This window comes from Atta colombica, unplaced genomic scaffold (assembly GCF_001594045.1).
Source record: "Atta colombica isolate Treedump-2 unplaced genomic scaffold, Acol1.0 scaffold29, whole genome shotgun sequence".
Taxonomy (NCBI): Eukaryota; Metazoa; Arthropoda; class Insecta; order Hymenoptera; family Formicidae; genus Atta; species Atta colombica.
Window position 1 is genome coordinate 1,312,839 of NW_017259392.1, and position 27,166 is coordinate 1,340,004.

Consider the following 27,166-nt stretch of genomic DNA (forward strand, 5'->3'; position numbering starts at 1 on the left):
GCTCATGCTGGTTATCAAACTAAATGATTTAGATCGTGCAATGAGACAATTTCTTCTAGATATCTTTCTAGAGATATCATATATATTATAGAAAACGTTTTGTCTGTGTTGATCATTGTTACTCAGATCGTCATATTGGTGACATCGAGATTTATTCTCTATCAAATCATTTTACTTTGAAGACTATTGTATTCAATATTTAATTTAAGGAAGTGTCTCGATCACGTATTTTGTATTTTTATATCGGTGGACTTTCCACATGTGTGTAATTCTCTAAGAATACTAAGTTTATAATCAATACTTTATTAAATTATTGACTATCCGATTGACTTTATTTTCAACATTATCAATTCTCGATTAAAACTTTTATTCCATAAATTACTGACGAAGAGGAATAATAATACTATGTCAATTAACGAATGTCATAATTCATTCTACCTTGTTTTAACCGTTTCTGAGAAATTTTTTCCATCATCAAGAATATTAATCTTTTTTCAGTTTGAATAAACTAAATACAATAGGTTCATTAAAGAACAAAAGGACCACAATTGTACAATAAAAATGTGGTTTACAAAATTCCGTGCAAAGACTGTGAAATGTATTTCGTACGTTGGTCCAAAAACAGGTCGAAAATTAGGCACTAGAATATTCGAGCATCGAAACCACATAAAAAGTAGTAATAGAAACCAGTTAATAATCACAGAACATCAACTTGGTTTTAACTATCGATTTCGATTGGGAGAATGTACAATTCTTGACAGGGAAAGATTTCTCAATAAATGATTAAATTCAGAAATGTCTCACATTTATATGCAAAAGAATGGACTTAACTTAAAAACGGACACTGAGTGTTTGCATCATTCATGCCTCCTTATTGAATGTGTTTTAAACAAAATTGACATTTGAACTTATTATATTACAGGTGCTCTTAGTTATATTTATTTCCAACGCTTGTTATCCCCTTGTCATAGTGTAACGTTCAATTTTAAATGACGTGTTACATACATACGTGAAATCATATTCAGAAGAACGATATATATTTAATATACAGTGTAACTTTTCTAACTGTTAATACGATTGTGAATCATTATTTCTGAGTTTCTTTTTTTTCGTTTCTCATTGAAGTGAGTTATCTGTTTTTATTATTTGACATTTTTTCTTGCATTATAATGGTAAATTTTAAATTGATGCAGTAATAAGTGCATTTCTGCCAATCTGTAAGTGACTTGCTCTCAATGGATGAATTTTTTTGGTTTTGTAATCGCTGATGAAGATTCCAAAATGAGCCGAACCGTCGAAATAAATGAAGATACCACCTGAGGTGGTAATAAATGAAAGTAACACCTGAGGAAGGTAACATCTTATCTGCTTCTCCTATTTTTTTTCTCTCTTACAACAGTGTATGACTCTCATTAGCCTTAGCTGAACTCTTATTTATATTTTATTGTTTAAGATTGAGAATCCTTATTTATTTTTTATATTTATATGTTTATTTTAATTAAAATTTTTAATCCACAAATTTTAATATACAAATAAATAGACAAATTCAAAAGAGAAAAAAAACATTAAAAAGAAAAAATAAAATTCATTTTGTTCTTCCTTATATTAAGATATTTCGGATGAATTCAAAAGAATCGACAAAGGTTTAACACAAATGTGACTTACAAAAGCTTAAATAAATTGAGCAGGTTTATTAGGATACAAAAAACATTATTATGAGAAAAAAAGAAAAATAGAAAAAAGAAAAAAATGATTTATAATTCGTGCAGATCCTGCAATGTTACATATATTGGATAGACAGGTAGAAAACTCAAAATAGGATTTCAGAACACTAATCACATAAAATAGAATTTAAATAATCATTCAATAATTACAGAGCACAAATTGAATTTCGAACATGATTTTAATTGGGATGATATCGAAGTATTGGTAGAAACCATTCTTCAATAAATGAAGAACAATACTTTCATATTATATATATATGTGTGTGTGTGTGTGTGTGTGTGTGTGTATATATATATATATGCACAAGAATAGCATTAATTTACAGATATGGAAGATTTATATAATTATAAAGATATATCATAATTATATAAGCATTGTGAAAGATCTAAATTAAATGTAACAACGGAACTTATGTTTTTTTAACTTTTTGACTGTTTATGTTGATTTAGCTACCATCTTTATATAACTTTTGTATTTGTTCGTAATTGTTTATTACCTTAGTTTATTTTTCCCTCACATGTTTTTTACTTTGTTTTGATCGAAACGTTACATTACATATATTACATAAATCTGATCAATTATATTTCTAGCGCTCTAAAGTAAACATGCGATAGTAATAAGATTATATAATGATATTCTTGAGACTTCCACGAATTCTCTCTATATAAAGATTATGCGTTTCGCGGGTTTCTTCCGTGTCCAGATCCATTCTTGGAATGCCAACGTTTCGTGAACCTTGCAGTTCACTTCAGGGCGAGGAACAGCCTGATACTGAGCTGTTCCTCCGGATCGCTCCTTTTATATATTACGCTACTTGTGGAGTGGCGGGAAGAAAAGAATTGTGGGTGGGGGAGGGGGGGAAATCGGTCAGGCCTCATTAACCGGGAGAATAATTTTCCATATTTCATTTATGTTATAGCCATTATCTCTATTTAGATTGTTAGAGTATTTTTGTATCTCTATATGGCTTCTCTATACTTTCCATACTTTCTTGAAAATATGATGTAATGTTGGCTACTGTGGTTGTTTTGTCAAACAGTATTTAATGTCTAGTTTCGATGTTGCGTTCTGATAGTTATATAATCAATTCAATTTTAATACAATTTATCATTATACTGAAGCACAGCTTAATATGATTCGATCTGAACTCTCAAGATGTTCTCTTTGTATGTGAGGTGCCACTTCCTCTATCTTTTTTTTTTTTTACTATTTAAAGAAAATTCAATTACAGTAACATATGTAACAGAGAGAGAGGAGATTTTACAATCAAATCTGTAAATTTAATGCTGATTCAGACTACACATCCAAAGAAGAATAATCAATAAATTGCAAATTGCTGAAGAAGACTCCAAAGAGAGTCATCGAAACATTCATGTATTAGTTTATTCTGATTAAGAGGGTCTGCTACATTAGAGAAAAAAAATGATATTTTTTTTCATAAGAAACGTTAATCGATTTCAAACTTTTTTGCATGTTTTAATATAATTATTGTAGAATACGTACAAATTTTTATATGAAAAAAAGTATTCTAAATAATAAAAACATTTGATTTGGCGGTTTACTACGACATAACAATTTTGTGTACATCCTAATAGTTGTAATTCTTGCTTGAACCAAAAAATTAAAAAAAGATTTTTAATTTATATAGAATATCATCCTTATAAACCTAAAAAAATTTTTTTAAATCTTTGGGAGTACAAATTAATTCGGTCTGTTTCGCTAAAGATAGCTTCTGCTGTTGTGAATGGTTCATAGTGACAGCTGATTTTGGCGGTTTCAGAGAGGTTATCTGCTAATAATATTCAATTTATATCGCTTTGAGTTTCATACAAAAACCTTGATTTTTACTGTGTTTGAAATGTCGAATTTTGTGTTAACCAAGCAGCAGGAGGTTTTGATTTTTTGCTTTAATTGGAAGAAAAGTGCGGTTGAAGCCCATCGAATGCTTATCGAAGTTTATGGTGACGCTGCTCCAACTGATATATCATATAGGGAATGGTTTCGACGTTTCAAGGATGGAGATTTCAGCGTTGAAGACAAGCCTCGCTCTGGACAGCCAAAAAAATTCGAAGACAAAGAATTAGAGGCATTACTCGAAGAAGATCAGAGTCAAACGCAAGAGGAGCTTGCAGAATCATTGGGGAGTAACTCAACAAGCCGTTTCTGTATGATTGAGAGCCATAGGAATGATTCAAAAACAAGGAAATTGGGTGCTTTAGGAACTGAAACCGAGAGACGTTGAAAGGCGATTTTTCACTTGCGAACAGTTGATTCAAAGACAACAGAGAAAAGATTTTTTGCATCGGATTATGACTGGAGATGAGAAGTGGATATTCTACGACAATCCCAAGAAAAAAAAATACTAAGCCCGGTCAATCGTTGCCATTGACCTCAACATCAACACCCCGGCCGAACATTCATTCGAAGATCATGCTCTATACCTGGGATCAAAAGGGTCTTGTTTACCATGAGCTGCTGAAACCTAGCGATTCCATTACGGGCGATCGGTATCGGGCTACAATTGATTCATTTGAGCCGTGCATTACCGAAATACGAGCAAAGATAAAGTTATTCTTCTTCATGACAATGCTCGGCCTCATGTCGCTAAAGTCGTAAAAAAATATTTGGAAACGCTCAAATGGGATGTTTTACTGCACCCGCCGTATTCTCCAGACATTGCTCCTTCTGATTACTGGTTGTTCCGAAGGATGCAGCAATTCCGATTCACTTCTTTCGCAGAAATCGAAAATTGGCTCCAAAATTGGATCGCTTCCAGACGAGTCATTTTTTCGAAATGGAATTCGAAAATTGCCTGGGAAAAAGTAGTAGGCAGCGATGGACAACTACTTTAATTGATCTGTTCATTCATTTTGTTTTGAAATAAATACATTTTTGAACGGATCGAACTAATTTGTACTCTCAATATATAAATTACAGTTTTGAAAAAACGACTTTGAAGAAAAAAATTACGATTTTCACTAGGTAGCAGCCGTTTGTTTATATAAAAAAATTGTTGATTTTTATTTAATTTTTTATAAGTATCAATTTTGATATAGGCTCCAACGAATAGATCCAAAGATAAAAGATCCAAATCAGCCAGTGCGAGCCAACACAGATTAGACATGTGTAAATTCGTATACTTTATTCTTGAGAAGAAATAACAAATGTTTCAATCTTTTCGATTCTTCTTCAATGTAAAAATAAAATCGATAATGTATAAATTTAATATAAAAGATGCAATGCGAAGCAAATTAGAGTATCGTTAATATATATTCATAAAATGATAATAATACTGTCTGTCGTATCTAACAAAATACTCAAATCTTACATTTCAGATTATCAGTAATTTAATAAAAGTTTTGAATAAGTCATTAAAACATAACTCAAATCAATTAAACAAAAAATTTACGTAATAATGTTAAGAATAATTTGTGAGATAAGATACACCAAGAAATGTTCAGAGAATATGTGACCAATTGCAGCGGATCTTATGTGAAGATTTAGAAGAATTCACACTTGAAAAATTATTGTTCACATTAGATTTTTATTAAGTATGTTGATGACATTGCTTTGTTCACTAAAAAATAGAATATTGATATATTTTTAAAAAATCTTAATGAATATAAGTCTATACTAAAATTCACTTGAGCTTGATGGGGATAAATTAAATTTTCTAGACCTAACTTCAATCAAAGAAGACAAAAAATCAATTTATAACTGATATAAAAAAATCTACATCCTCTTCGAGATATTTAAATTTTTTTTCATGTTGCCCAAAAAATAGATACTATTACTGGCTTAATAGAATGTTAATAATACAAGTGATATAAATAAATAACGCTCGATGTTTGCACAGCAAAACAATTCAAAAATCAACAATCAAATATATACGAGTAGTACAAGATGTTTTATTAAAATCTTAAAATTACTTTAATATTAATATGAATCCATTAATATGAATCTAACAATAAATGTTTCGACTCACAGAGTTTTTCTCAATATAATTAAATAACTTATCTATTACGCTTAACAATATTGCAAATTGAGAATAATTTTTCATATCAGTTGATGATTATTATTGATAGTAAACCAAGTCAGTTATTTAATCGATGTCCGTGATTAAAAGTTACAAAATCCAATTCTCATTTAACAGTGAAAATTTTGTTTAGTCCCATAGTGTAAGACTAATCAAGATTACTTGTCTAAATCAAATTAAATTTAAATTAAATAGGAATTTTAACTAAAAAAATTTTTTTTTATAAAAAACAAAAATTTACATTAATGGTGTAATATTTCTTCCAGATTTTCAATATATAATAACGCTTTTCTTTCATTACAAAAGTGACAAGAGCAAAAACAATCATATGTCACTTCCCCAAGATGATCGAAAATATATACACATTCAATACTGGTTTGGTGGGAGAATACAAAGTATTCTATTTGTTATTTCTATTAGAATTGCATTTTATTCGTAAAACAATCTGTTTTTTAAGAAATTTCCTTTAAGATGTCAAAATATGAGACATTGAGCACTTCAGTGTCGATTAATAAATAATCGATTAATAAATGCCGTTTTTTGTTCTTTAATATAAATAATTTCTATTATTAATCTTTTATGGTAGTTATTCAATATCTAAAATTTTTGTGTTCTCCTAATCGAAAAAGTGGTTATGTTCTAATATATATTCTGAATGTTTCGATGAATCCAATTTTATATTATTCATGTACTTTGATTCTTGTAGTTACTTTTTTAATTGTCCTATGTATGATACATCGCAGTTCTTACAATTAATTTTTTTTATAAACAACGTGATTTTTTTCGAGAAGATTCCGTAATATCTTTGTGTATACTTTAATAATTTTGTTTAAATTGTTTATCGATCTAAACCCGAAAAATAGTTGTTAATTTATTAAATAATGATATAATCGAAATTCTTTAACATAAGAAATTATCATAAGATCTTTTTTTTTGTGATATTACGATTATCTTCTGTTTTTTTACCATAATTTAAAAATTTGGATTTTTAACGGGATTATTGGATTATTAACGGAACGATTTTTTATACTTTTATTCATCAAAAATTAGATCAACAGGGAAACCATTGTTTATCAATAAATTTATTAATATTATCTCTATAAAAGGATGGATGAGATAATAAAATAGCATGATCACAATTAAACTTATAAATAATTCTTACTTTTTGACATTGCAGATGATTCGAAAAATGAAATATAATGTTCCAGAAAATGTATCTTTATGGAACCAATTTATAATTTTATTTGTAGATTATTTATCCAAAAAATTAAGACATGGTTCTCTTCAATCTCAATTGTAAATTTAAGTCTTTGATGATGTGTCAAATTTTGTAAGGATATTCTCTATTTCATCCCTGGAAATAAGTAATATATCGTCCATATATCTAAAGTATATTGGTAATTCTAATGTGCTCAATATGCTATTTTCTAAGTCTTGCATAACAATATATGCAATAATTGACGAAAGAGGGGAATCCATTGGAATGCCATGTATCTATTTCTATATTGTGTCGTTAAAAATAAGTAGACGTTAGAACAAATTCTAATGCTTTTAAAAAGTCAGATTTTGGCAAGGAAGTAGATTTCTTAATGTATTCCCATCTTCTGCCTGAAGTTGCCAAATCTAAAGTTCGTAAACAATGAAATAATATCTAATGAAACAAACACATCTGAATCTTCCAATATTACTCCAGATAGCTTACTATTGTATAATACATAATTCAAAACTATTGGTAATGTGTCCCCTCACTTCGGGGATATTGTCTGAAATGATACTATTCAGAAATTTTGCTAGCGAGCTGTGTTTATAAAGCTTGTGTTTACCATAAAACTATGATTCTAAACGGTACATTTTGTGAATTTTAGGAACAGCATAAGCTTTTAAGAAAGAATAGCATTCACTTGATTTAAATGATTCTTTTTTAGAAATATAATCTTTTTTCTCCCATAATTTAATTAAGTCATTAACTCTTTTTTTCAATAATCTTTTCCGGATTTTTCATCACTACAGAATGTGTATGTTTATCTAATAATTCTTCCGATTTTTGTGTATAAAAATCTTTGGATAAAATAACAGTGACATTACCTTTGCTTGAGTAAATATAATATTTAGATTGTTTTTTTGAAATAATTTTGTAGAGTTATACATTTCTGTTATTTTTTTCTTTTATTGGATTTTTTTTATAATTTTTATGCAGAACATTGTGAAACCTCGGTATAATTGTATTTCTAATTTTGGAAACAAATTTAGATAAATTTTTACTTTTAATACATTCAATGTCTTTTATTGTTTCATGAATAGCTAATTTTTTATTTAAAGTAATAGGAAGATTAAACTTTTCTCCTAAGTGTGAATAGTGAAGAAACTTCTGATGATATAGCTGTGTCAAATTAATGAACCATTTATTATTAGTGATTTCTAAAGGGTTGAAACATTTTTTTAATTAAAAGAATCTATTTTTATATTGAAAGATGTTTCATTAATAGAATCTATATATTCTACTATTATCTCCTTTAAAAAACTTTTGATGATTGTCATTATTGATGCTATAACTAAACTCAATCGGTTTGATTTTATTTAATTTTTTATATTGTATATACAGATTTTTAATGAAATTTCTTATGTGTCAAAAATAGATTGAACCATTTATCAAAACATTTTGTGTGATGATAATGTATTTCATTCCATATGTGTACTAGTAAAATGTTAAATAAATTATATGAAATTTCCGCTAGTTTTTTTCTGGAGAGAATCATTATTTCTACGTAAATAAAAAATTTCTATATCTAATAATTTTCTTTTGAAAACATATAATGTTTTCGATAATTTTGATTCTGATTTATAGTAACTGACTTGTATATTATTATTTAAACATTCTAAATGCAATGGAAAACAATCGTTAATTTTAACGTTGTTATATCGAAAACGTTAATTTTATATTGTCGTAAAAATTGTAATTTTGACATGGATCTAATTAATTTGTAATTGATATCTATCCACTTTTTTACTAATAACATAATTTGTAATTCAAAATAATATTTAACGAAATCAAAATTATAACGGTAAAATTTAAAAGAAATGGTCTTACTACGCATTTTTAGGTCAGCGTGTAATAATACTACAAATGATATAAATAAACGCTCGATGCAAAATATCAAAAATCAACGATGTACAAGATGTTTTAAAAATTAAAATTTTTAAATTACTTTAATATACGTTTTAAATTACTTTAACATACATTTTAAATTACTTTAACATTAATATGAGTCTAACAATAAACGTTTTGACTCACAAAGTCTTCCTCAATATAATTAAATAAACTTATCTATTTTGCTTAACAATATTGCAAATCGAGAATAATTTTTCATGTCAGTTGATGATAAACCAAATCAGTTATTTAATCGATGTTCATAATTAAAAGTTAGAAAATTCAATTCTCGTTTGACAGAATGTTATCATATCCAAAATTTCGAAATAAATAAATTTCGATAAAATAATCAACATTTTATTAAATAACGGATACTCCTTGGAGCTTATTTTTAATACCATCAAAAAGAGATTGTTTAAAAAAATCTAGAGATCAGAATAACAATATAATTTGCATGAATAACTTACACGAAGAACAGACAGACAAAAATTTGACTATTTTGTTCACAATATCTTGTACGTGTATGCGTGTGTGTGTGTTCCATCACATATATCAGAAAAATTTAATCGATTTTTCAAAAATAATAAAATAATTTATCTTGCCTATGTGGGATTAAACAAATTTAACTCTTTCATTATAAATTAAAAAGACAAATTCACATCACTTTCACAAACCAAAGTTGATTGTCAGAAATGTGATGCATCCTACGTAGAATAAACGAAACGATTGCTTAAGATCAGATTAGATGAACATCATAATTATATCAAAAAGAACATGAAACACAAGTCCGTAATTTCTGGATATAGATTGAAGCATAATCATGATTTTGATTGGAATCGCACAAAAAATTTTAGACAGGGAAAAGAATAATAAATAACTCATTTCAGAATCAATTTTTATTAACAAACAAAAAAAATGGATTAAATGTGGAGGATATAGAATTTCTAGATCCATTGTACCAAGATCTATTTAAAAAGATTTGACATTTCTACGTTTTACTTCTCTAATTTATTGTATAAAATATGTATATGTATTGTATTTATTTATCATTATGATTTATATCAGTGCTTGCAAAGATTTGCATATTTTGGGCCGATTCCAGCAAGCGATCCCCACTACCACTCGAGGCTCGACGGCCGAGTTACTGAGCCATAGACTTCTATTATAACACTAGACTGTTAACTCCTCATTTTTCCTATTGTCAGATAGTATGTATTACTTGTGGCACATGCGCATTATAAAATCGCGCAGAACACCATATATTATATATTAGGTGTACAACTTTGCTTTCACCGTTTTCCTATAGATGGCTTTAACGGTAAGTGGTGGTCGAAATAAATAGATCATAGACGTCATACAATAAACTTGGGCATCTGTCAACATAACCCCATAGAAACATTAGTCGATTTGTGTCTGCATCATAAAGTTATTCTCGATTGAAAATGTCAGTTTACGAGCCAAATTCTCGTCATTTGCGGGATTTTAATTTTTTGCTTCAATATGAAGAAATCTGCGGCTGAGGCTCATCGAATGCTCTCAAATACTTATGGTGAGGCCGCTATTAGTGAAAGAATGTGTCGTGAGTGGTTTCAACGCTTCAAGAACGGTGATTTTGACGTCCAAAGTCATGCTCTGTATTTGGTGGGACCAGCTCGGCATAGTGTATTATGAACTGTTAAAACCTGAAACAATCATAGGCGATCGGTACCGAACGCAATTGATGCGTTTGAGCCGAGCATTGAAAGACAAACGGCAGCAATATAACGAGAGACATGATAAAGTGATTTTGCAGCATGACAATGCTCGACCCCATGTTGCGAAAGTGGTCAAGACATACTTGGAAACATTGAAATGGGAAGTCCCACCCGCCGTATTCTCCAGATGTTGCTCCCTCTGATTATCATTTGTTTCGATCAATGGCACACGGCCTGGCTAACCAGCACTTCCGGTCTTATGAAGAAGTAAAAAATTGGATCGATTCGTGGATAGTCTCAAAAGATGACCAGTTTTTTCGACGCGGGATTCGCTACCTGAAAGATGGGAGAAAGTAGTGGCCAGCGATGGACAATACTTTGAATCATAAATGTATAACCAGTTTTTTACAATAAAGCCTCAAATTTCGGAAAAAAAACGGCGGAAGCAAAGTTGTACACCTAATATATTAAATTTATACGTCAGTGATTTTATTTTTACACTGAGTAGAAGTCAATCGAAAGAGCTGAAAGATTTCTTATTTTTTTCAAGAATAAAGTATACGAATTTATACACGTCTAACCTGTGTTGGCTTACATCGGATTTATATTTATCCTTTAATTTTTTATAACAGATTTAATACACAACAGATACAATAGGATGGTTGACTATTAACTAGAATTAGCCTTAAAAGAAATCGATCGGACAAATATTTTTTTCTCAATCGTGTTTTCTCAATAGGGACATATTCTCGAAGAATTGTACTATCGATTTATGAAAAAAAAAAATCAAATTTTTTTATCTTCTAATGTAGAAGATCTCCTTAATGGAATAAAAGAATGAAGAAATATCCTCTATTACTTTGCATATCAGTAACAACGCTGCACTCTCAATCGTCCTTGGTATTTTCTACTTCTTGTAAGCATATTGAGCAAACTGTATGAATGCACTCTATGAATTATCTTATATTTGGTATACATTTTGTAGGAATTTAAGTAATTGTACTCTCAATCGACTCGATCTATCGACGAAATCTCGAGTTACTGGCGCATGCATAGGATAGTTGGGAATGGGAATTAATGAGGATCAAAAGGCGAAAGAAAAGGCATGAGTTTGAGTTCGACATGTAACAATTAATTGATAATCACATCAGTATTGTAATAAGTGACAATTATATCAAATAAATTAAGTAATTATGTTAAGTAACCAAGTGAAATTTATTTAAGTTCTGATAATATCGATCCATAACCGATCAAATAATAATCGATAGTCTGGCATTCAACTTTATCAAAAATAAAAATTAATACTGCAGGCCGTTTGTACTTCGTTTGTATTTGTTTGTACCGATCATTATTTCGTTTGTACCTCAAACAGTTAAACAAAAAGTAAAAAATAAAAAATGGCCAGTGCGCAACTTTAAGATTTTTTAATTTCATTTATGCCATTCGAAAGAGAATCGTTTGTACCTGTTTGTACCTCTCCTATTTTCGTTTGTAAAAGGAGAGCGCGTTTCAGTTTTTGCGCAACAACTGAACTTTTTACAAACGAAAGTAGGAGAGGTACAAACGATTCTCTTTCGAATACCGTTGGTTTCATTTTGATATCTTTAAAAATGACCGACTTGGTGCATTTTCGAAATTTTGAAATCGCTGTATCTTCGAACTCTTTGAGGTACAAATAAAAGTAGGAGAAGTACAATGATATGCTGTCGGTAAGATGACAACATAACAGCAAAGAATAATTATTCCATCTTGAGCACTATAACAAAAATATGACAGCAACAAAACAAACATATGTAATGATATTCAATCATTATTGCGTATGTCTTCAAGTTATGTTTTTTAATTGATACTATTGTAATTCGTTGCTTGGTAACAAAATGTTATCACGAAAATCATTCACCCGCGAATATTATGCATCTCCGTCGACAAAAGGACACAGCAGAGATGTATTAACTCGTAAGTAAGAATTAATGGGGAGAATATAAGGAGCGCAGCATTTCGCATATGAAGAAAGCTGAAAGCTCTTTTAATATGAAAGTATCCAATGAAATTCTAATTCCATCATAATAACAATGCGATGCCGTCTTGAATTCATGCCAAATGACCTCAAGATATTATTATGTTGCTATCAATCGTTGTAATAATATATATCGATAAACACTAGAGGCAATAAGATGCTTCCTTATTATGTTCGAAATATTGTTCTCCTGAAATATGAATTTTTTAAATTTGATTGATAGCAAAATTGATAACATCTTGATAGTATTATTTCGTTGTATATGGCGATCATTGTTTGGCATAATGATGCTAAATAAAAATTAGTTGCTTGTTGATGATAACAAATTGTCTTGCTATCTTTAGAATTCTATTGAATTCAACGTGACAGACATAATGCTGTCTCACTTTGAGTTTATCGAAACTAGTTGTTGTAACGATCAGCAAAGTCGCAGTTGATGGCTATCTGCCTAATTATTAGGTGTACAACTTTGCTTCCGCCGTTTTTTTTTCCGAAATTCGAGGCTTTATTGTAAAAAACTGGTTATACATTTATGATTCAAAGTATTGTCTATCGCTGGCCACTACTTTCTCCCATCTTTCGGGTAGCGTACGAAAAAACTGGTCCCCTTTTGAGGCTATCCACGAATCGATCCAATTTTTTACTTCTTCATAAGACCGGAAGTGCTGGTCAGTCAGGGCGTGTGCCATTGATCGAAACAAGTGAGGAGTAGTCAGAGGAAGCAACGTCTGGAGAATACGACGGGTGGGGTAGTCAACGTTTCCAAGTATGTCTTGACCACTTTCGCAACATGGGGTCAAGCATTGTCATGCTGCAAAATCACTTTATCGTGTCTCTCGTTGTATTACGGCCGTTTGTCTTTCAATGCTCGGCTCAAACGCATCAATTGCGTTCGATACCGATCGCCTGTGATTGTTTCAGTCGGTCTTAACAGTTCATAATACACTACGCCGAGCTGGTCCCACCAAATACAGAGCATGACCTTGGAGCCGTGAATATTCGGTTTGGCCGTCGACGTGGAAGCATGGCCGGGAACTCCCCATGATTTTCTGCGCTTGGAATTATCGTAATGAACCCATTTTTCGTCCCCAATCACAATGTGATGCAGAAATCCCTTCCGTCTTTGCCTTTCAAGCAGCTGTTCACAAGCAAACAAACGCCGTTCAACATCTCTCGGCTTCAATTCGTACGGCACCCAATTTCCTTGCTTCTGAATCATTCCCTTTGAGGCGTTTTGAAATGGCTTGTTGAGTCACTCCCAATGATCGTGCCAATTCTTCTTGATTTTGTTCACGAGTCTTGCTCAAGTAATGCCTCCAATTCTGCATCTTTGAAAACCTCTCTTCCACCGCTATGCCGGTCTTCGATGTCAAAATCACCGTTCTTGAAGCGTTGAAACCACTCACGACACGTTCTTTCACTAATAGCGACCTCACCATAAGTATTTGAGAGTATTCGATGAGTCTCAGCCGCAGATTTCTTCATATTGAAGCAAAAAATTAAAACTTCCCGCAAATGACGAGAATTTGGCTCGTAAACTGACATTTTCAATCGAGAATAACTTTATGATGCAGACACAAATCGACTAATGTTTCTATGGGGTTATGTTGACAGATGCTCAAGTTTATTGTATGACGTCTATGATCTATTTATTTCGACAACCACTTACCGCTAAAGCCATCTATAAGAAAACGGCGGAAGTAAAGTTGTACACCTAATATCTGTCGAACAATATGAAATCATAAAGTTTGTATCATGTTTCATTTTGCTTTCGTATCTTGTATCATCAACATGTCAGAATTTCAAAATAACATTGTTAAACACTGATTTTGTCTTTGGCTTGCGAAGTATCATTTCCGAAGCATTTTTAGACGCTGAAAATGATGCTGTTCTCAGAATATGCCTATCACGTCACATTTCTGAGAAAAAAATAGGATAAGCGAAAATTGATGTTTTTGGCCACTTTTGAAATGTTGAATATTGTGATTAAAGAAATTTTATTTTGCTAATTTTGACTATACTATCTTAAAGTGTTATCTTTTATCTCCAAAATGAGTTTTTTGTTTCTGTGCGATTTTTTATGATCAAGTTATGACCTTGGATTTGAAATTAGGCATACGCGCTACTTTACGCTATCGCGCTACGCATTCACCTGACGCGAGACACCGCAACTTTTAATCATGTATAGCTAATAAGTATCATATTTTGATTTGTACTTTTTTAGATTTAACATTCTGAGATTAGCACAACAGATCGCTAAAAGATCATTCGGCCATATATGAACAAATCAGTAGTAAACATGTTGAATGGTTATTGCTATACATTAATATGAAAAGATCAATTCTCAATAAAATAAAGAAAATAAAAATTTCTTCTTCTTCTGTACAATAGAAAAAAAATCAATGAACATGAAAGATATAAATATAGAGCCTTTCAATAAAAACGCTCGAAATTTGTTAGATCATAGTAGTCATATTGTTAAAGTGACATCTGTCAAATTTGTTGTGAACTGTTTAGTAGTGTATGGCAAATCATCATGGAAGGTCATAGTGTTGAGCAATGTGTGCAAATCATAAAATGTTATTATCAAAATCTGTGCTCTGTTCGAGAAACGTTCTGCGCATTACGTGATTTTTATCCTCGCCACAACTGTTCTGCTGAGTCGACTATTCGACGTTTGGTGGCCAAATTCGAGTCAACCGGTTCGATAAATAATCAGCCAACATCAGTACGTCGCCGAAACGCAAGGTCTGCTGAAAACATCGCTGCTGTGCGTGAGAGTGTTCGGGAAAACCGAAGCGGTCAATTTCTCGTCGTTCACAACTTTCTCGTCATTCACAACTTTCTGTGACTTCAACTTGGTGAATTTTGCGTCGGGACTTGGGTCTGTACCCCTATAAAATTCAACTGACCCAGGAACTTAAGGTAAACGACCATAGACAACGCCGTGTGTTCGCTGGGTTCTGGAGCAGTTGGAAGCAGTTGGAAGCAGTTAACCCAAATTTCGCTAAACAAATCATCTTTAGCGATGAGGCCCATTTTTGGATGAATGGATGTGTGAACAAGCAAAATTATCGAATTTGGTACCAATCCACGCGAGATACACCAGCATCCCGAGAAAGTCACTATTTGGTGCGGATTTTGGTCTGGCGGAATCATCAGTCCGTACTTTTTCCAAAACGAAGCGGGCGTTGCCATAACCGTCAACGACGAGCGTTACAGATCGATAATAAGCAACTTTTTGTGGCCTAAAATGGATGATATAGATACCGATAACATGTGGTTCCAACAGAATGGCGCTACGTGTCACACACCGCATACCACGAAGGACATTCTGCACAAGCGATTTGAAGGCATGGTTATCTTGCGCGGCGGCAACGTGAACTGGCCACTGAAATCGTGCGATTTAACCCTTTTAGACTTCTTTCTTTGGGGCTATCTTAAATCACAGATCTATACGAATAAACCGCAAATAATTGATGCTCTCAAAGTCAACATAACAAACGCCATCCAACAAATTCAGTCAGATTTGCGAGAAAATCATCGAAAATTGGACCGCCCGAATACGTGTCACCAAGCGAAGCCGCGGCGGACATTTGAGTTATATTCCATACTTAATGCCATAAAATATTCTTTCAAATAAAAAAAAACTGAGTGGATATTTCACACACAATTTGTTTTATTTACATTTAAAAATCGAGCTTCCTTATTGAAAAATCTTATATACAATTAATTAGAAGATATTATTATAAATTAGTAGACAAAATTTAAAAATATAATAAATTTCTTACGGCATTATCATTATCGAATGATTTTGTTACTTGAAGCGTTCAATAAGAAAATCATTTGGTCAGTGGTAAAATATTTTATCATTGGAATATCGACTAATGGTATATTATTGGATATTATTAGTTATTATTGGATATGCATCAATAGAAATATCGTTCGATCAGTGGTACAATATTTTGCCATTGGAGTATTGTGAATAGGAATATCATTCGTATTGAAACTCATTTACAATTCAGTTTTCAATGGAATTTTACCAATGGCAATATTATAATTTTACTACTGAAGATTTTATCACTGACCGGTGATAATATTTTTATGCAATCGGATGAGTGACCGCTTCGAAGCACTATAACATTAGTTCCCGAATTTAGGAAAAAACTTTTTTTTTATCATAATTTTATGATGTGTATTCTGGAATAAGATATTAATTAATAATAATAATAATACTCATTTTAGCAATAAAACTAATGTACATTGAAAATATTACTAGCCAATGATAAAATCCTCAGTGATAAAATATTATATTATCATTGGCAAAAATTCATTCAGCTTGCTATAAATTATTATTGAAAACGTCACTCATTTTTAATGAGTTTTTCCATGATATTTTTAACAGTAAAATCATCTGTTTTTTTTCGTGACGGGTAATATTGATAAAATATATACCAGTTTTTGTAAGAATCTGATACACAAAAAAAAACGTCACTTTATCCCATGAAAAATTATCTTAAATTGAAGAATATTCAGGATAGGAAATATGTCATACTAAGGCATTCATAAAAGGAATACGACTTAACTGTACATGTACTATATTTTAACAATATCTATTGAACAGATATGTCACAGTTGTACATTTCTTAACATTCAAAGTTTATGGATCATTGAAGTACTGAATCTTTCCTTACACAAGAAAAGATTCAGTACCAATTTCACAATGCAAAACACATATTCATAGTTGATTCTTGCATTTAAGACTGTCTTAAGTACAGTCTGAAGATGTCATAAGTTAAACTGAGAACTGTATTAACTCTCTTAACTGTATTAATTTTAAGACATTATTTAAGACAGTTTTAAAATAAAAACGGACTACGAATCGTTCTATGTTTAGCGTTTCACAATTGGTAGCTTCCTCCTTATGAACAATCCATAGACAAAAACGGCAGAGATTTAGAAAGAGACACTGTCCAACTGCACACACTATGTTATCTTTTTCTATGGGTGGAATCACGCGCCCTTCAGCAGGGGGAGCGATGGGGTAAAAATAGCTTAGCATGGAGAGTCGTAAAATATATTTTAAAGCAGAAAATTTTTGTTCTATATAGTAAAAAAAAGACATCATTTTTCAAACTTTTCTTCTTAAAAACTATTTAAAACAAATAACGAACGACGGCTAAAACTTGTTGGAGGTTACACAAGATCATGATCTTGACAACAAAGGTCAAGATCATTAGAAGGAGCGTCCCTAAACGAGATATTTACTTTTTCGAGAAATGATACTCCACATGCCAAAAATAAAAAAAAAAGTATAATTTTGTTCCTCAGTGTTATTAATGTAAGTGCAGTACACCATCAATTTATTCTTCTTAACAAAAAAACAAAACTTTAAACTTTATTAATTTTTACTTTACTAAACTTTACTAATTTTTCATATTTTTCATTTTTTTTATATTTTTAATTTTTATATTAACACAGAATAATACTATTTATTTACTTACTCGACACTATTTGACTTAGAGAAAATTTTACTACACTGATTCTATCATGGTAACGAACTTCTAACATCATATTTTGCGTTTGTAACAAACATAAACAGACAATCATAGTTTGTACAATTGCAATGTGTTTCGTATGATTTTAAATTAAGTTTGACCTATATATTTTCTTCGAGATATTGAACTAATACATATGATGTAGGCTGAGTAAACCGAAACGTTCCATTTCTAAACTGTATTACTACACTATATATTATATATCCTTAATTTGCTCGTAATATCTTTTATTTTCTTTTATCGTTTTAATTAAATACGAGCAATCGTTTTTTCATTTCTAATTACTTAGGTAATGACTTAATGTAGCAAACTTATAACATATATTCTCTACAATAAGCTATTAGAGTAATCAGAATCAGAAATCAGAAGCTAAGAAATTGACCAGTCGTAGTTAACTATTCTTCTTACATTCGATTGTGATTGGTCAATTTCTAGCTTCTGACTAATTTATCCCTTAGTACACTTATATTTATATTTTATTTTTTGTATCACCTATTACATATTAATTTAGAAGAATTTGCGCATCATTTACAGTGTTAACTCCATATTAATTCCTTTGTAATTTATTTTTTATTTGCAACTATAAGAAGTTCAATTACTTTATTAATTTTAAAATATTGTATTATTTAGATGTTTTTTTAATATGCATGAATATATGACAAATCACTTTTATGAGGATGATTCATTAAGAATGACTAATTAATTACGTTAAAATAGATTATACCTTGCTAACTGGGATATTAAACATATAGAATTTCATCCTCGTTTATCAAATATTAAACGAAGACAAACGATGCCGTTGTTATGAGCATTGTCAACATGAATTGGACCAGTGTAAAGATAGAATTACACAATGCTTGATTTCTTGATATGCATGCATATATTCGTGTGATTCCACTTTAATACAATGAATCCATTACATCCTTGTTGTTTGCCTACGTTAAATGTTGAAACGATTCACTATGTTACACAGTGTTTGATTGTGTTCTTGCTAGAAAGCGCCTAAGATAACATCATTATTATATCTTAAATAGATCACATGACGTCAATAATGCAAAATGACTAACTATCGATGTCAAAATGACTACAGTTTGTTATATGGCTCATATTCTGCACATGTCTACCGACAGTTGTCGATAACTAATAATAGTCAATGGCAAGAACTAGCCTAGGAAAAAAGCGCAGTTCTCATTAGCTGTCTACTTAACGATATCGTTATAGATATGTACAGAATATGGATCCTGAGATGTTGTTTTAGGGTTAAATTTTTTAAATAATTTTTTTTAATAATTCGCAAAATATTCCTGCAATACAAAATGAGAATTAGTTAAAAATAAAGAAAAAAAATATAAACTTCTTTAGTTACCAAAAATATACATTCTGTACACATGGGTCATTTATAACCCAGAGGTGAATCTTGAAGTTATTCTAATTAAAGGATATACATGAATTGAAGCCAGCAATGCACAAAACTTGTTCTCTAAATGCCAAATTTTTATTAGGAATAGAAAACAGACCGGTATTTGATCAAATGCGTCTAATATTTCAAAGAAAAGAAATGCGCGGAATACGAATGGTGTGTATTAAGAATTATTACTAATGGCTTGTTATAGAATGTACCTTAGGCTGGTTGGACTAACATTACTTTGACTTTAAGCAAAACTTGCGAAAGAGAGAGAGACAGAGAGTTTTAAGCTTTGCTTAAAGTCAAAGTAATGTTGATGCAACCGGTCTTAATTAGTGAAGTTAGATAACAGTTTTTACGACTAAGACTATCGATTTTCTTAAAACTGATCAAATTCGACTTTATTCCTTTCTATTAGTCGAGCTATACAACTAACAAATAGTAGATGCGAAAAATCATAATCACTTATTTAGGTTAAAACTAATTAGGGCACAATAGAAGGACTAAAGAATAGCAATTTCAAGGGATTGCGCACAATAGTAGAAATAAGGAATTAGAAATAAGAGTCCTATGACAATCAGATTTCGAAAACAGAATTTCAAAAAATAAAGTGAGGATCAACTAATTAGAATGATTAGTATACATTACTGTTCATTTGCACATATACATTAAATACAAGAATTGAATTTCTATATATAAAATAAAAATTCTATATAAAATAAAATTTCTATATAAAAAAAATTCATTATTAATAAAAAATTGTTTCGAAAAGTATTCATTAATATATAAATATTCATTTCTCCAGCATATAAATATAACCATTTGTATCGTTAGGGATAAAATTGCGTGCTTGTCCGAAATTTTTGTGGTTGGATTTCCTATGGACCAATATTTCCTAAATGAAAAAAGTCCTAAGTGAAAAATCAGAAAATTTATTTTAAATATTTTATGAAAAAAAATATTGGGAGTACAAATTAGTTCGGTCCATTTTTTTGTGCATTTATTTCAAAATAAAATGAATGAACAGCTCAATTAAAGTATTGTCCATCGCTGCCTACTATTTTTTCCTATCTCTCAGGCAATTTTCGAATTCCACCTCGAAAAAATGACTCGTCTTTGAAGGCGATCCAATTTTGGAGCCAATTTTCGATTTCTGCGAAAGAAGTGAATCGGTGACTTGCCAAATCGTGCTGCATCCTTCGGAACAACCAGTAATCAGAAGGAGCAATGTCCGGAGAATACAACGGGTGCGGTAAAACATCCCATTTGAGCGTTTCCTAATATTTTTTTAAATATTTTTTTACGACTTTAGCGACATGAGGCCGAACGTTGTCATGAAGAAAAAAATTATATCATGTCTTTGCTCATATTCCGGTTGTTTTTCTCGCAATGCATGGCTCAAACGAATCAATTGTAGCCGATACCGATCGCCCGTAATGGAATCGCCAGATTTCAGCAGCTCATAGTAAACAAGACCCTTTTGGTCTCACCAGATACAGAGCATGATCTTCGAACCATGAATGTTCGGCCGTGGTGTTGATGTTGAGGTCGATGGCAACGATTGATCGGGCTTAGCGTAGTATTTTTTCTTCTTGGGATTGTCGTAGAATATCCACTTCTCATCTCCAGTCATAATCCGATGCAAAAAATCTTTTCTCTGTTGTCTTTGAATCAGCTATTCGCAAGTGAAAAATCGCCTTTCAACGGTTTCAGTTCATAAGGTTCAGTTCACCCAATTTCCTTGTTTTTGAATCATTCTCATCTCTCTCAATCGTACAAAAACGGCTTATTGAGTTACCCCCAATGATTCTGCAAGCTCCTCTTGCGTTTGACTTTGATCTTCTTCGAGTAATGCTTCTAATTCTTTGTCTTCGAATTTTTTTAGCTGTCCAGAACGAGACTTGTCTTCAACGCTGAAATCTCCATCCTTGAAACGTCGAAACCATTCACTACATGATTTATCAATTGGAGCAGTGTCACCATAAACTTCGACAAGCATTCAATGGGCTTCAGCCGCACTTTTCTTCCAATTAAAGCAGAAAATCAAAACCTCCCGCAAATGCTGCGTGGTTAACACAAAATTCGATATTTCAAACACAGTAAAAATCAAGATTTTTGTATGAAACTCAAAGCGATATAAACTGAATATTATTAGCAGATGTTTAACCTCTCTGAAACTGCCAAAATCAGCTGTCATGAATCATTCACAACAGCTGGAGCCATCTTTAGAGAAACGGACAGAACTAATTTGTACTCGCAATATATTTCTTTATTATAATAGAAAATAATGAAAAAAATCTTTTAAATTAAAAGAAGATTCGAGGTTAGAATAACAGTCCATTTTCCGAAAAAGTCCCTCTATGAGGACAGCACAAAAATTTCGGACCGACACGCAATTTTACAACGATATAAAGTTATATTTATATGGAAAGGGAGGGGGGGGGGAGGAAGAGAGAGAGAGAGAGAGAGAGAGAGAGAGAGAGGGAGGGAGAGAGAGAGAGAGAGAGGAATACTTATATATTAATAAATTCTTATCGGACAATTATTTATTAATAATAAATTTGTTTTATACGTAGTTTTATAGAAATTCAATTTCGATAATTTGATATTTAATGTATATGTGCAGACGAATAGTAATGCAACTCAATATTTCTAATTGGTTGATACCCACTCTATTCCGTTTTTCGAAATTCCAACTGTAATAACACAGCTTCCTAAGGAATAATGATTTCAACCCATCAGAAATCAAATATTCCGATATATCCTATTTCTGATAGATTAAAATCGTTTATTCTTTATCCCTAATTTTTTATTCCTTTTATTGTGCACAGGACCTATTTTATCAAAAATCAAATATATCGGAATATATGATTTCTAATAGGTTAAAATCATTATTCCTTATAGGCCTTCTACAATAAGCCTACAATAATTCTACAATAATTAGTGATAAATCAGAAGTCAGAAGTTAAAAAATGATAAATGTAATTGGTCAATTTTTAGCTTCTGACTTCTGTTTTGACTAATGGCTTATTGTAGAAGGCCCATTATTCCTAATTCCTTAGCCCTGTTATTGAACGCAGCCTCTAAGACTTAAAATTTCCAACTACCGATCCATTGTAGAATCAGCATAAATCTTAAGTCACAAGACATTGATGGATTATAGTCAATTATTCTTCTCACATCTGAATACAATTGATAAATTTCTTATGATTTTAAACTTGTGCTCAGTTCCACAACTTATGATTGAGATTCAACTTATTCATTGTCTTTTTTCAATTATAGAATTGGAAAGAAATAAGAAACAAGTTGAATCTTGTTAAGAGTTAACTGTGAGTTATGGAACTGAGTCTTAAGCTTAGACAATGACTTATTGTAAAAAATTCATAAGATTAAGACTAATTAATGCTGATTCTACAATGAGTCGATAATCGGAAATCTTAAGTCTTAATCAATTTTAATCTAAATAGGTGACTATGATTTTTTGCATATGCTAATTGTCAATTGTACAGCGAATCGTTTAGCTTGATCAGGGAAGAAATAAAGTCGAATTGATCAGTCTTAGAAAATCTGTAGTCTCATGCCCGTTTCTACCAATGTATTTTAATTTCACTTCATTAATTCATCTTTTTCTAATTTTAAGAATAAAAAAAAGGATAAAGAGTAATTATCGTTGGGTATTAGTCATACAAGTTAGCTGTTGGCCAACTTAACTGATTCATCAGTAAAACTATTCTAAACCTATTATATATTCTGCAATGTACTTTTTGTTTTCTGTTTCTTACGTTTCGCTATTTTTTTATATCTTGTCTTTTTGCTTCTTATTTTTTGTTTTCGCTCAGCGATTATGCTTCTGGATGTAATACCCCGGTTATTATTCTAGTATACTCACGTGTTTCCACACGATTTTCCGTTTCCCATATTATAGTAAATTGAAAGTAGGCATAGACGTGATCACTCGACAAGGGCTTCAGCATCAATTCCTCATCAAAAAAGTCATTGTATGCATTACTACATGTCGCGATATCAATTAAGCCGATAAACAGTACCAGTTTTTGCGAAATTGTCATAGTGTTACGAGATTAGGTTAGGTTAGGTTACAATATTGCTAGGTCCGTTCGAATATTATCCCCATATACTGCGATTTTTTCAATATAGATCTGTTCGCGTTTCTTATTAATTATTCAGTTGGTAAATGTTCAGTTAAGTTTTCTCACTTCCGATTTTGATAAAATTCAGCTTTAATTAATTAAATTATTCGACATGTTTTTACATGAAACGACTGAATCTGGCAGAATAAATTACCGCTCTGCCCTGCAAGCCAAGATCATTATATTTTAGAATAACAATCACTGGTGCTTTCCATTTGATGATAAGTTAACACAAGCATTATTCTATCCTTATTGATATCCAGAGAGACGAAGACAAAACGACACTTGTGTCGACTTGTGTCATCAAATGGAAAGCACTCACTAGGTGTTTTAAGTCTTATGGTGTATCAACACAACTTGCATAAACATATATATAAAGAAAATTATCCAATCGCATTTCTTTTACAAACACATAAAAACGTGATTGGATAATTTTATAGCTAGTTTGTGTGGATATACCCTTATGAGCCTTCTAATAAGTCTTCTAATAATAAGCCGTTAATCATAAATCAAAAGTCGGAAGCTAAAAATTGACTAATCACAATTTTTAGCTTCTGACTTCTAATTTATGACTAATGATTTATTGTAGAAGGCCCATTAAGTGAGGAGAGTCAGACTTTTGTATAACGCATAAAACATGAGACATAAGAAACTTAACCAATCAGAGTTCCTTTATTTAAAGGAAGGAAACAAAAGACTTTGATTGGTCATTTTCTTATTGCCTCGTGTGTTATGCAAGAATCTGTGTTTCCCGCTTTAAGTCGTAAGAAATTGACCGTAACGGGCTTTCTACAAAAGCCATTAAGTTATAAATCAGAAGTTAGACCGATATTTATAGACCGTCTCAAGACCGTCTCAAGTAATGTCTTAAGATACTAATGTCCTCTGATTGGTTCATGATTTCTTAAGACCATATTTAAGACGGTTTCTAACCAAGTCTTGTTTCAAGACAACTTAAGAGTTCTCTATATAGAAGTCGTAGACGATTGTGAAGTCTTAAGAAACCAATCACAATCAAATAAGGAGAATACTCGATTAGAATTGGTCAGTTTCACAACTTAAGACTCCACGATTTCTATGTAGAGGACCTTTTACAGTTTTGTCTATCTGACCGAAATTCGGACATAGCGAAGTATACAACCAAAAAGTCGTGGACATTACTATCGGATCATGGATATTGGCTACGTAATTTAATGTCCACATTTTGTGAATATAGAAGTGCTTCAAAATAAAGTAACAGCTAAATCCCGAGCATGGCCGCTCTCAGACTTTTCTCTGATAAGGGTCTGTGTAATATATATAATATATAAGAACAGGAATAAATAATATTTAGATTTTAACCTATTACATACGATGTGCTCCTGTAGCTTCTACTCACTTCACGAGTACGTTAGAGTGAATAAATGCTATAGTAGAAGCATTTTAGAGCATGTCAGAGCATGCGACGCGAACAAACCTTAGGCTGCATTTTCATGCTAACGCTCAGTTCGAGCATCAAACAACTTACGTTATCAAAATTGATAAATACCAAGCATCAATTTCGATTATGCCCTGTTTTGAAAATTTGTGTCGAGCGTCAGCATGAAAAAGTAGTCTTAGGGTGAAATCACGGGTGAATAGAATTGCAAAATAGAATGCGTCATTGAAATATTAAACAATTCAGCACTATTCCGCATTTGATGTTGCAGAATAGCGAGTGCATAATTGTTCTTGTAATAAATCATCGTATTTTGAGAGATTAAAATAATTTGACGCTGATTGATATGATTGATATGATTGATATGATTGATATGATTGAATGTTGAGACGAATGAAGCAAAATGACAAAATCTGAGGGCATATATAAATATAAATAACAAGATCAAAAAAACAATGAACAATGATGCATTACGTACGATTTCAGTATGTCCTTTTCTGCATTTTTCCATTACGCCAGTTTTGTGTACTATGTTCACACGATGCGGAAAAATGATAGTAGTAAATGCGTTAAAACAGTTCAAAAAATTATTATGAGATTGTAAATATTAATTGTAAAACCTGAAATACTACAATAATGATAATTGTTTTTACAATTTGAAAAATTATATTTCATTTTAATAAGCGAATTATTAACATGAAGAGGTTTTTAAATTATATTCATGCTGTATACATCTTTGACGCATTATGTAAACATAGCACAATTTGCGTGATGGAAAAATGCGGAATAACTGCTGATTGGTTGCTTCAATAACGCATTTCGTATTTCGCAGTCCTATTCCGAATCTTGTGATTTTACTCTTAGGCTGAGTTTTCACTCATGTGATTAAAATTGATGAATATCACATGACTGTTTTGATACTGAAAATTAGCGTTGTAGCGTCAAGTGAAACTCAACCTTATATTTCCTTTATTGTGCGTAGGACCGAACTTTAGGGGATCGATTGTGTACCTCGAAATGAAATGAAAATTACCAAAAGTGAGCAAAGGTTATTAGATATTGACCAATTATAAATAAGTATAATAATAAATTGTGAAATTCTGGTGAATTTGTTCACTTTTGTAATTTTTACCTCGGGGTTGATTCTGTATCTTCAAACAAGGTGAAAATTACAAAAGTGAGCAAATTTACTAGATATTGATCAATGAAATTATTAGTATTCTAGTAAATTCGCTCTTTTGTAATTTTCACCTCGTTTCGAGATCCCAAAATCGATCCCTAAGTTGCATTTTTGCTATAATATACGCAATGTAACCAATAGGATCTGAGCATAAGAATTATTGTAACACTTACTTAGGCCCGGTTGCACCAACGTTACTTTAATTTTAAGCAAAACTTAAAACTCTCTTTATTTCTTTTTAAAGCGAAAAAGAAACAGAGACAGAGAGAATTTTAAACCTCACTTAAAATCAAAGTAACATTGGTGCAATTGGGCCTTAGAGAATTAAGTTGTAGACGTAAGTAATGCTCAAGCTTTGGCGTATGACATACGATTTAATGCCGTCTCTCTTGGAGACACGGTAATACGTCATCCGTGAAAGCTTGTGCATTACTTACGTCTACAATTTAAGTCTAAGTAAGAGTTACGACAAGTCTTGTGCTCAGATCCATAGCTTAGAGTTATCAGGGAATCGATTCTGTATCTTGAAATGAAGTGAAAATTACAAAAGTGAGCGAATTTACTAGAACTGATAATTTCATTGGTCAACACCTAGTAAATTTGCACTTTGTAATTTTCTCCTTGTTTGAAAATACAGAATCGAGTGGACCCTTCCTGGACGTATTTCCTGAAGGCTATGGTCCACTTGATACTAGAAATGCTTTGAAATTTTTTGATTGGTTGATTGGTGACAGTTAATAAAATTCTTTCTTCCGATTGGTCAATCAAAAGTTTCGAAGCATTTGTAGCGTCAAATGGAGCAGCCCTGCTCTATCTAATTCTTTTTCCGTGATTCAAG

The 27,166-nt window shown here is 31.4% G+C and overlaps 1 protein-coding gene across 1 annotated transcript in view; it reads right to left on the bottom strand.

Moving 5' to 3' along the window:
- LOC108689985 (GPI transamidase component PIG-T) overlaps nt 1–23,933 on the bottom strand; it is a 55,394-nt gene extending 31,461 nt beyond the window's left edge. Inside the window, exon 1 of the mRNA XM_018197009.1 lies at nt 23,473–23,933. Coding sequence (XP_018052498.1) covers nt 23,473–23,650 — 178 coding nt within the window. The 5' untranslated portion in view covers nt 23,651–23,933. The remainder of the gene's footprint in view (nt 1–23,472) is intronic.
- Between the last annotated feature and the right edge of the window lie 3,233 nt (nt 23,934–27,166).